General features: G+C 40.0%; 1 protein-coding gene across 1 annotated transcript in view; it reads left to right on the top strand.

Moving 5' to 3' along the window:
* Window positions 1–12735, top strand: part of LAMA3 (laminin subunit alpha 3) — a 267981-nt gene that overhangs the window by 19754 nt on the left and 235492 nt on the right. The window contains exon 2 of the mRNA XM_090285716.1: window positions 7447–7599. Coding sequence (XP_090141842.1) covers window positions 7447–7599 — 153 coding nt within the window. The remainder of the gene's footprint in view (window positions 1–7446; window positions 7600–12735) is intronic.

Below are 12735 nucleotides of genomic sequence, written 5' to 3'. Positions count from 1 at the left end.
GGCTGTTGATGGATGAGGGTGATTAAATGCTCATCGTGCCAGCTTTTCTGTGCGTGCCGTTAAGGGCATGAATCTCAGCTTCTGTCAGACAGGGTTCTTTCCTGAGCCGTGTCTCATTCACACATCTGATCATTGGCAGGTGTTTGGAAAATGACATAATTGCGATCCCAATGCGGCCTCACACTCCATCCAAATTTGAGACAGGGCTCTTGGATGTAGCTCACAGAGCAGCCAGGCCAGGAGGGAAAGTGTTCTGGGCCATGAGTAACACTATCAGATCCACACACAGGTCCTGGATCCTGCGCATACTGGCTTTGTGGTTTGAGGCACTTGACCTCCTTAAGCCTTTACTTCTTTGTCTTTAAGTTTTGAATATTTTGATATAAACCTGAGTGTTGGGAAGATTAAGCAAAGTGAAGCATGGTGTGCCACCCCTGGGCTCCAACACTCCTGCTGTCTTGATCCCACCACTTTTTGGTAATAAGTGATGTTCAAATTACTTCTCTTCCCTCCCACGTTGGGGCAGGATTTATTTTTAGTGTTCATTTGTTTGTTTTTACCCCAGCATTTGATGCTGTGCTCTACACATTGTAGGTAATTTGAAAAGGTTGAATAAATGAATGAATGTTCAAATAATAAAAGAGAAGTTATGTTAGGGAGCTGTACTATGATCAACCTCTAGTGTCTTGGAACGAGACTGTTTATACTGTGAATTCAGCTGCAAAGTATTATCTATGTGAGGCTTTTAGTTAAAGAGAATCATCAAAAATATTAGCAAATAAGAGAAACTGTTTTTTCTCATCTTTCTGAAGAAGTCTAGGTCACTTCATGGGCCTCTGAGCAAACATTGGCTTAATCTCTGGGGTTCTCCATCCTTGGAATGTGAGTCTTTTTAGTTGTTTATTTGAATAGCCCTGTCCCCTTTCTTTTTAGCCCCTTCTACTACATTTGCTGTTTCCCATATGACTAGACCAGTATTAACCTTAACGCAATTCAGAGCATGAGTCTCTTGTCCTGTTTATCTTTCAGTTTTCTCATCTCTGTCTGGTACAGGGTAGTTGATCAATGCAGGTTTGTTGCATGGATGCGTGAATGGTTGAACACAAGAGCCTCTTTGTTCTCTCTGCCCCCCTCATCTCTGACCGCTATCATTTTTATCCTGCTTTTATTTATTTATGGTTATTCAAAAAATATTGGACCTCAGGTGCAGAGTTGGATTATAGATTGTTCATAACTCTCAGTTATGACATGGTTTCATCATTGGTCCTTGCATGGTCCACTTTAATATATATGTGGATGGATGGATTTAAGACAGTATAACAAGCATTCATGAACTTGCTAGCAAAACCAAAAATAGGGCCTTGATAATAACTTATTTCTAACCATATAGTTCCCCCACCTTCTATCTCTTCTGTTTCACATAATCTGGGGTAACCATCATCCTGAATCCTTTATTGATTTTGCTTTTGGTTCACTTTTTATATAGTTTTTTAAATTACACCTGTATATATTCCCCCAAATTAAGTGCTCTTAACTTCCTTAAAAAAAAAAAAAAAAACCAACCTAATGTTATATTGGTAAGATTTATTCATATATTTTTATGTTATTGTATATATCATTTATTCATTATTGTTCATATATTCATTCATTGTGTGAATACACCACCGCTGATTTATTCATACTCTGATGGCTGGAAAACTAGGTTATTCCCAGGATTTTGCTTTTGTGAAGTATGCTGCTATGACTATTCTTGAACATGATGCCATTAAATTTGTGAAAGAGATTCTTTTTGGGTTGTGAGCTTGAGAGTAGAATTTCTGAGTCATAGGAAATGTAAATTTTTGAATTTAAAAGGTAATGTCAAAACAGTTTCCAAAGTCTCTGTACCAATTCATATTCCTATCACATCCTTTCCAATATTTGTTATCCTCAAACTTTTAATTTGATCCTATTGAATGTATAGCACTGTGGTCTACCTTGATCAGTAATGATGGTGATTGTGAAAATTTCTTCAAATGTTTATTGACATGTATTTTCTCTTCCATAAAATGCCTATTCCTATTTTACCCGTTTTTCTGTTGCACTGTTTATATTTCCCTTATTGATTTGTAGGAGTTCAGTATATATTTCTGATGAGATTTTTAAAATTGATTTTATGTTCTTTGTTTAGTTATTGATTCTTGTGTAACAAATCACCCCAAAATTCAGTGGTTTAAAACAATGACAAATTATTATATTTTTCTCACAATTCTGTGAATTGACTGAGCTCAGCTGGGTGGCTCTTCTGTTTCATGTGGTGTCAATTGGTATAACTCGGTTGGATTTAGCTGCTGGTTAGGATGGACTAGATGGTTGAAGAAGGCTTCACTAACATGTCACATGTCTCAGTGCTCTTCAATATGTCCCCTCCATTTGGTTATCTTGGGCTTTTTCACAGAGTGGTAGTTTGGGAGTAGCTGGATTCCAAGAGAAATAAAGCTGAATCTGCCTGGTTCTCTTAAGGCTTGTACTTGAAAATGCCAGAGTGATACTTCTACTACAAAAAAAACCAAAAAACAAAAAAAACAAATAATAAAGTCAGTCTGGATTTAAGGGGAGAGAATTGCTTTGAAGGTAAATAACCTCTGCCTCTTGATGGGTAAAGTAGCAGGCACATAGAGAAAACAAATGGATGGTACCCATCATTGGAGACTACTTGCCACTTGTGTATTGTGAATATCTTTCAGTTTGTAGTTTTTCTTTCTACTCTTTAAGGTGTCTTTGATGAACCAACATTCTTAATTTTAATATAGTAAATATTCTTAATTTAATATGATCTTTTTTATATAATGCTTTCTGGATCTTGTTTAAGAGGTTACTTTACTCCAAATTCACCTTTATTTTTTTACTAAGAGACTTTAAAGTTTGATTTCTGACATTTAAATTCTTAATTTATTTAAAGTTGATTTTTGTTTGTGGTTTGAATAGGAATCTGACTTTATTCTTTTCATTGCATGTAGATTAACCCTCCTTTTCCTACTGACCACACAGACCATCTGTGTTATATACTAAAGTTTCCAAAATGCATGGGTCTGTTTTTGGCCTCTCTCTTCTGTCCCTTGGTCTGCTTATCTCATCTTGCTCTAACTTAATTATAATAGCTTCATAATAAGCCCTGATACCTTAAAGGGCCATCTTCACTGGTCATCTTCAACAATATCCAGGATTTTCTTGATCCTTTATTGTTTCATATACATTTTAGAATTATCTTATTATGTTCCAAGAGAATCCCTATTGAGATTTTTTATTGGAATTGTGTTTACTTTATAGATCAATTTGGGGAAGGATTGACAAGTTTTCAATATTATCTTTCTGTTCAAGAAAACAGTATCTCTCTATTTATTTATTTAGACTTTTCCCTAATAAAGTTGAAAATTTTATCTGTTAAAATTCTTTTGAGATACTGACATTCTCTGATATTACTATAAATGATGTTTTCCCTTTATTTACATGTTCTAGTTGTTTGCTGCTGTTGAATGGAAATTCAATGACTTCTGTAAATTAATCTTATGTTCAGCCACCTTGCTAAACTCTCCCAGTAGTTTTACAATTTTTATCGATAGATTCATTTGTGGTTTTAATGTAAATAATTTTATCATCTACAAATAATACCAACTTTATTTTCTCTATTCCAAATGTCATGTTTCTGTCTTCTGTTCAGCTTTTTAAAAGTCCACCTTATTCTTATCTTTTTGTCCAGTTTCACTTTCAATTGTTGAAAACAGAAAGTTGAATCAGAAGTGGCTGAGACTTACAGAGACATAAGCACTTTCCTTTGTGTATCCATACAGAGCAGTAAGTTAGTATAAAGTGTTTATTGGAAGATATGGATACAGAAAAATCAATGTAACCTCTCTCAGTGATACTCATGGGAAGGAAAGGACTGCCCCAATGATCTGCTCTCTGAGAAGGCCCATGAATTCTTTTCTCCTCTGATCGAAAAATTTTATTTGGAAAACTGTTATCAGTTATTGCATTAAAAAAAAATTAAAAAGCAGCACTAGGTTATTTTCTCTAGAAGTTCTGCTTCTTAGTGCCAAGACCCTTCCTTCAGAGATCGGTCATAGTGTTGACCTTACTGAGAAGGTTCTTCAATCCCAAGTCTACTCATCTGTGGAGCATTTCCACATATATTTAAATCTCCATGAAGGTCTTGGGGAATATTATTTGGAAGGATGAATAGAGGTTTTTTTAAAAGTATATTTTATTGATTATGCTGTTACAGTTGTCCTAATTTCTTTTCCCTTTGCTTCCCTCTGCCCAGTACCCCTCTTCCATCCAACAATCCCACCCCACCTTAGTTCATGTCCATGGGTCATGCATATAAGTTCTTTGGCTTCACCCCTTCCTGTACGATTCTTAACATCCCCCTGTCTATTTTGAACCTATCATTTATACTTCTTAATCCCTGCACCATTTCCCCATTTCTCCTTCCCCCTCCCAGCTGATAACCCTCCAAATGATCCCGTACCTATGATTCTGTTCTTATTCTGGTTTGCTTGGTTGGATTTTGTTTTTATTTTTTAGATTCAGTTGTTGATAGTTGTTTGTTGTCATTTTAATGTTCATAATTTTGATCTTCCTTTTCTTAAATAAGTCCCCTTTAGCTTATTTTTATTACTTGGGAAAAGTTCCCTTCTAGGTATTCATCTTTCCAAATGTCAGTGTTGACGCTATCTTGGATAACTGTAATGCTCTCAGGAAAGGCAGTAGGTATAAGTTTTCTTCTTCCCTGCCCCCCCCCCCCTTATGTGGTGGTTATGCCCTAAGATAATTTAATTTGAGAGCAAAGTAGTTCAGTATGTGAAGTCTACCATTGTGTAAGCATGATCCTTTGATCCACTTAAAATATATTCAATATATTAGAAAGGCCTATGTTGAGATTTTTAGATCATAATGGCTATAAAATTCTTCACTGCAACAAACAAGTAAACAAACAAAACAGAATCAAGAGCTTCTGCCTACCAAAAAAGAGTAATTCAGTAAGAAGTTAGCAATGATAATACCCAATAGATAATCACCCCAGGTAGAAATAGATTCCCATTTATGAACCGAATTAACTACCAACTTCTCACTCTGGTATCCAGAGCCCAGCACATCTCCCCCATTTGCCTTTTATTACATATGTTATTATTAATCTGGATCAGCTGGCCTCTGTTTCTCCACAGGAACACCTTCCCTGTTTGCCACTCACTGTCACTTAAAGTCCTATCTATCCTCACAGGAACCTTAAAGTTTACCTCTTTCACGCTGCTTTTCCTGAATCCATGGAATATCTATTGCTATTGACCCAGTAGTTCCTACTATTGTAGTACCCCACTTCCCTTATGGTCACTTGTGTACAGTAGCTCCCCCTTACCCACTGTTTTTTTTTCTGCGGTTTCAGTTATCTGCTGTCAACTGTGGTCTGAAGATATTAGATGGAAAATTCCAGAAATAAAGAATTCATAAATTTTAAATTGCATGCCATTCTGAGTTCCATGATGAAATCTTATGCCATCTTGACCAGCATGTGAATCATCCCTTTGTCCAGTGTCTCCACACTGTAGACACTTCCCGCCTGTTAGTTAGTAGCCGCCATCTTGGTAATCAGATTGACTGCCTCTGGTACCTGTTTTCAAGTAACCCTTAATTTACTTAAAAATAGTCCCTAAGTTTATTATTCTCCAAAGTGCAAGAGTAGTGGTGCTGACAATTCACATGCCAAAGAGAAGTTGTAAAGTTCTTTCTCTAAGTGAGAAGGTGAAATTTTTTGACTTAAGGAAAGAAAAAAATCATATGGCGAGATTGTTGAGATCTATCCAGCAAGAACAAATCTTCCATCTGTGAAGGGAAAAGAAATTTGTGCCATTTTGTTGTCGCACTTCAAACTGTGAATGTTATAGCCACAGTGTGTGATAAAGCCTTAGTTAAGCTGGAAGAGGTATTAAATTTGTGTGTGGAAGACATAAACAGAAAGCATGTTCTGATTGATGGCAAGTTATTGTGTCAGAATGCCCTGAACCTATTACAAAGACTTCAACAATCCCCTGAAACAAGTTGTTAGTGGTGGAAAAATGATACTGGGTGTTAACCTCAGTTCAACACCCTCAGTTCTTGAGTTCTGGCTAAGAGAAGAATTCAGAGCCAAGACTCAAATTATAAGAGAAAGTTTATTTAGAAAGTCACAGAGGTAGAACTGAGCTGTTTAAGAAATGGGCTGAGGAAACAAGTTACATAAAAAAGGGCTCTTGGAACTTAGGAGTGATGGAGAAAAGGGGGAAGGGGGAGGGGGGAGGTAAGGAAGGGGGAAGTGGAATTGAGAGAGAGGGGGAGAGAGTGCCAGCCCTGGGAGAGAAGTTGGGGAAAAGCTGGCGGTGGGGGAGCATGCTCCACAGAGAGAGCCAAGAAAGGTCCCTATACCAAGGGCTTTTATCTGAAGGCCCTAGGGGAGAATCCCAATAGAATATTCACCAGCTTCCTAGATGTGCCCCTTTGTGGTCTCCACTGATTGGTCAGCGCCAGGGGTCATTAGTCTAGCTGGTCCTGATGTTAGCCATGGTGTTACTCAGTCTGATATTGCTGCTTCTCTGAGCCTGGAGCTGAAACACAGCTGAAGCCTAGATGTCATCTTCCAGGAGTTAATACTTAAGGGAGTGGTCATGCAAGGGCTTGTAGTTTTGCCCATTGCTAGGCACCCAGGGCCCTCTGTCCTGGTGACCCTCTGTATCTGGCCCATTGTCCTGCTCTGTCCGTGTCTGTATCTAACCGCCTACTACAAAATGACCACATTCACATAATTTTCTTACAGTATATTGTTACAATTGCTCTTTTTATTATTAGTTAATGTTGTTAGTCTCTTACTGTGCCTAATTTATAAATTAAACTTTATCATAGGTATGTACAGGAGAAAAGAGTAGAGTTCAGTACTATGTGTGGTTTGAAGTATCCACTGGAGCTCTTGGGATTCATCCCCCACAGCTAGAGGGGCAGGGCTACTGTACTTAGCACCTCCCAGTGCCTGACATAGAATTTTCACAAAGTGGGATACAGACAATAAAAAGGATTTGCTGAAGGAAAAGATCTTTGCATCCCAGGTGCAGCAGTCTCTTCTTACACTGTCATCCATGACAAGAAACACAAAGCTGTAGAATATGAAAGCTAAAGAGAATCTGTATCTGAGGAACACAACAGACAGAGGTATAAACCGGTAATATAGTTTAAGATTAAATGAAAAAAAGAAAGCCTTACTACTGTCTTCAGAATACATTAAAAAAAAAAAAAAAGGATACATTTAAATTAATTTCAACAGCTGACATCTTTAGGCTACATAAAGCAGTATTTGTTTTGGATATCTTTTTTACTAAATTGTTTAAGACAAAATTACTTGAACATAAAAAAGAGCTTCTTCTTTTTTATTTAAATCAGGGCCAGTTTTGTGACTATTGCAATTCTGAAGACCCCAGGAAAGCACATCCAGTCACCAACGCAATCGATGGATCTGAACGCTGGTGGCAGAGCCCTCCTCTCTCTTCAGGCACACGGTACAACAAAGTCAATGTCACCTTGGATCTAGGGCAGGTAAGTTATACTTCCAATTGGAATGAGGAAAATACATTTGGGCCATTGTTTCTGTAGAGATTTTGATATAATAGTTATTATTTTAAAACACAAACTTTAGTTTTAATGCACTAATCATTGTGAAGCCTGTTACCTTGATATCTGTATCCCTCAACACCCAGCATGTGCCTGTAAACAATGCAGACATTTATGCAGGTCTGTTAAATGAGTTTAAAAATAATTGTAAATAGTTTCATTGGCAAAGATATTTTTATGATTATTTCTAATTGTGGTAAAGAATATATAGCATAAAATTTGCCATCTTAACCATTTTAAAATGTATAGCTCAGTAGTGTTAAGTACATTCATATTGTTGTACAACTGGTCTCCAGAATTCTATTCATCTTGCAAAACTGACACTCTACCCAATAAACACTGACTCCCCATTTCCCTCCTCCCCTAGCCCCTGGAAACCACCATTCCACTCTCTATGAATTTGACTCCTCTAGGTACCTCATATAAGTGGAATCATACCGTGTTTAGCCTTTTGTGACTGGCTTTTTTCACTTAGCATAAAATGTCTTCATGGTTCATCCATGTTGTAGCATGTGTCTGAATTTCTTTTAAGAAGGCTGAATAATATTCCACTGTATGTATATGCCACATCTTGCTTATCCATTCATCTGTCAGTGGGTACTTGTGTTGTTTTTATCTTTAAGCTGTTGTAATCAATGCTGCTATGAACATAGGTATGGCAAATATATTTTTATAGCATTCTCTTTCCTGGAAATCCTGACTCTGCGAACACTTACTGCCATAGTTTTTGGCCTTATTTGGCCAACTGGTTCACAACAGAACATAATTTCAGGCCTGTACTCCTGGGGTAGCCTACCATGGCCCCAGGATGCCTATCCCATAGTGTACATGCCCAGTATAACCCTCTCCTTTGAGAGTGGGATGCACTGTAAATATGGTGGATGTCATGCCCATGATGCACTGAATGTAAGAGTTAGCATCTCTTGAATTTTGAAATTTCTAATGCCAATCTTTGACTTTGTGAGTCTTTTGTGTGAATGGTGTGGTACTGCATATGTCCCTCTGAACTCTTTTTTCTCCCACCTTCATCTTGTGTTTGCGAGTTATGTTAATGCTTTCAAGGAAACCATGATTGAAAAACAAACTTGGGGTGACTGGCAAACTCATACTTGCTGATTTGGGAGTCTTTCCATTATTAAGGCTTAATTATGGCCTAATATGTGGTCAATTATCATAAATGTCCCCTTTGTTCCTGAAACGTGTCTATTCTCCAATTTTTCAATGCTGTTCTCCAATTTTCAATGCTTTTATCTATTATAAGCTCACATACTTGTTTTGCCTACTTATTTCTCAGTTCCTAAAAAAGTTGTTTTAATATATTCTGCATCCAAGTACATTCAATTGCCTTGACTCACTTTGTGAATTTCTTTTGTAATTATTTCCCTTTTTGCTTTATGTCCATTTTGGGTTGTTTTTAGGTACAAAGTAATTTAGAATTATCGTGTTATGTATTCTTAGGGAATGAAAGTATTAAATTATGTTACAGGCTCCACTTTAGCAATGTCTTTCTCTTTTTTTAAACCTTTAAGTATATTTTGTTTGATAATAATATAGCTATACCTATGTTTAACAAACTGATTTTTAAACATATTTCTGGGTTCTTATGTGTTACAAGTCTCTTTAAACAATACAGCTAGGATATTTTAACACAATCTGAAAATATCTGCCTTGAACTGATCAATTACTTATATTTCTCATGGAGTTGTACTTTTTCCTAATAGTTACTTTTCGCTTTCAATTTATCCTGCTTTTTCTTCTTTTCTAATATTAGAGTGACTTATTTGGGAATGATTGAAATATTTTTACTTTGTGTTTTCTCTACTGACTTGGAAGTTATAGCTAATTCTATTGTTTTCTTTTTTAAAGATTTTATTTATTTCCTTTTAGAGAGAGGGAAAGGGAGGGAGAAAAAGATGGAGAGAAACATCAGTGTGTAAGAGATACATTGACCGATTACCTCTCGCATGCCCCCAAACGGGGACCTGTCCTGTAATGCAGGCATGTGTCCGGACTGGGAATTGAACCGGTGACCTTTTGCTTCACAGGGTGGCGCCCATTCCACTGAAACACACCAGCCAGGCTTCTGTTTTCATCTTAATAGTCGTTTTTAAATATTTCACATGTTTAACAAATTCTAAAGTTAATATATATGTATGTTCCTTCTGAGCAATTCAGTATGCTTTGATTTCCATTAGTTCCTTCCCTTTTTATTCATTAGTAATTCAGCACATTGGGTTTACACCCCTGCTAGCTGCCAGCTCTTTTCTGGGATGTCTCCAGGTGCAGCAGCCTGTTGGTTAGGGCTTTGTGCCCACTCCACCTCACAGTGTTTCACAGCTGACTGGTGAGGCTGGTGGCCAGGGCAGACATGGAGAAAGTGCACCTGCCTCGGGCTTCCAAGAGAAGCTGAAAAGGTCCCCTGAGGAGGTGGGCCACGTCCAGGAAGGAGCCGGGTGGCTCCCGTACTGACTTTGAGCAGGACCTGGCCCCTGGGACAACAGTGGGGCAGGCGCCAAAGCTCCCACAGAGCCAGTGGCCAGACACGGTGATGTCAGGCAGGTGGGGCCTCAGTGGTATGGGACAAAGGCCTCATGGAGGGCAAGGCAGGTGCCAAACACTTGCTACACAGAGATGCAGGTCCCAGGTGCTAGAAGGTCATGATGGGATTGGCCATTCATGGAGGCCCCGCCCCTTCTTCTGTGACCTCTCAAGGTCCGTTGATGTTTCCATGGAGACATCAGAAGGTCCTGGCTGAAGTCAGTTCAGTGCGTGCTAGAACCCCAGAGGAGGAGGAAGCAAAGGAGAGACTCTCCCTGTTTCCACTCTTATTTGAGGTCGTTTGGCGCACAACTGGCTCTACATGGGCAATTTCCTTTCTCAGATTCGCTTGTTCTTCTGCCGCCTCCGCCGCGGCCACCATCCCTTGCCTGGTGGCCATCACCCTGTCACCCGTGATTATGGCCCACCTGGCTGGGACCACCCTGCTGTCAGCCATTTCCACCCACTATTTCATTTCTGTCATGCTCCTGGACCATCTGCCTTCGGCCTTGTCCCAAGAGGGCGGTGTCCTCTCCCACAGACTGTGCGCTTCCCTCTGGAAGTCCACCGGTTGGTGAAATGGAAGGACCCCCCGAAGAAGCCTGTGCTTCCTGCTTGTACATCCAGGAGGTCTGGATGCTTGAGATCGGGCCCTATTCGTCATTCAGGTCGCAGATCTTCTGGCCTGCGCTCACCACCTGAGCAGGCAGTCAAGGCTGAGGAGCCGGGACCCTCTATAATCGTCCCACTTCCTTTCCCAAAGGAGGTGGTGGTGAAGGTCCGGGAAGAGTCCCCAAAAGGCACGGCACACAAGACCAGCCAGGTAGAGGAAAAAGGGCAGCATCATGGGGACAGCCCCCACAGCAGTGGGCATCTGCCCAGCACTCCAGATTCAGTATGTGTAGGTAAGGAGAGGCAATCCAGCAGCAATTCTCCCCCGGCCTCTGCCAGCAGGAGGCCCCGCAAAAGAAAGCAGTCTGGGCCGCTCTTGCTTCCACTGCCACCACTGCGGTGGGATCGAGGTGAGCTGCCCCCACCTGCTAAACTTCCTTGCCTTGCTGTGGACCCAAAGCTGCACACCATGGAAAAATCTGAGGGTCCAAGGAAAAAGACTGCGGGGGACAAGACACAGGTCGCTCAGCCTGCTGCTTCTCTGCCTCCACCTGCCTCGGTGCCTGCAGGAACCCTTCCCCTGGCCACTCAAACGGGGCAGGCCCCTGTTACCATCACAGCCAGAGCATCTACACGTTTGACATCTCGGCCCACTTTACAGGATGATGACACCGAAATGGACACGACTCCTCCTCACTATGCCACCACAATCCTGTCATCTCCAGGTGGCAGTGTAAGATCCATGGCAGTTCACCAAATCCCTGCCATGGACCCCGAGGAGCCTATGGACACCACTCCTGCTCCATAGGAAAACCACAGCCCACTGTCCTTGCCCTTCCTAATTTTGACCACATACCACCCAGTGGCAACATTCCCTTGGCTAAAGTCACCACCTCTTTCCTTAACTGGGGATCCATCTGGCCACAGCATGGCTGCTGCAGGAGGAGAAACATCCACAACCTCATTGCAGAGTATAACACCATCCCCATGATCACAGGCACTAGTGTTCACGCTTGCCACCAGTGCACCTGCAGTCCACCTGGTGTACAAGATCTCTGACACTTGCAACAGCCACCACCATGGAGAATACAGGTATGTCATGAGACATGTCTCTTTCCACCTTCTGTCAGACCACTGGGGGCATTTCTGGCTGTGTCACAGCCATTATTGTTGCAAGTCTTAGCGTCATCCCTGTGTTTAGACACACTTGTAGCTGCACTGTATTTCAAACCTGGAACCTACCTGTGCTGAATCTAGGTGATGCTATGGCAGGTTACAACTTCCCTCCCGTGATGGGAGGGCGTGTTCTTCCCACTTTGCATTAGTACAACGGGGGCCCACCTGGCCATGGTGGCTGATTTTCAATGACAAAGTCAATAGAGTAATAATTTGTGGTATAATCAGTAGCTTCTAATTCTTTTGATTTGTCAAAAGTTTGTTTAGAGGAAGGTCGTGATGCTTTGGTCATGAGTTCAATCTCTGGGTCCTGCTTTCGGTTTAGAAATTATTGATGAGATATTTTGATCTTTTATTTATTCAATTACTGAGAAGTTCTGTCACACAGAATCCTCTTTGAATACCTATTTGTCTGTTTATTTTTTAGACAAAAGCATTTCAAGTTGCTACCAACAACATTTTTAAAACCCATAAAATTGTATAATGGAATGTGTTGCTTCTTTGGATGATATCTTTCTTGGAATATATAGTTTTATGGCAAATGTCCTATAAGAAAATAGTTTCAATAAGACCGTTAAGTAATCTAAGTTTTAGTGAAAATAAGCCATAACCTCTGATTTTAGTGATATTAATTACATTTGCAAATATAAATTTATGAACTTTTCTCATGAAAGTCAAATTTTGAGTATTGTAAGCTGATAAGGTTTGATTAGTCTCTTTGTGTTCTAGGCAGTA

The sequence above is a fragment of the Furipterus horrens genome, unplaced genomic scaffold (genome assembly GCF_987537825.1).
Source record: "Furipterus horrens unplaced genomic scaffold, mFurHor1.1.pri manual_scaffold_8, whole genome shotgun sequence".
Lineage (NCBI taxonomy): Eukaryota > Metazoa > Chordata > Mammalia > Chiroptera > Furipteridae > Furipterus > Furipterus horrens.
This window is presented reverse-complemented; position numbering and strand designations above follow the sequence as displayed.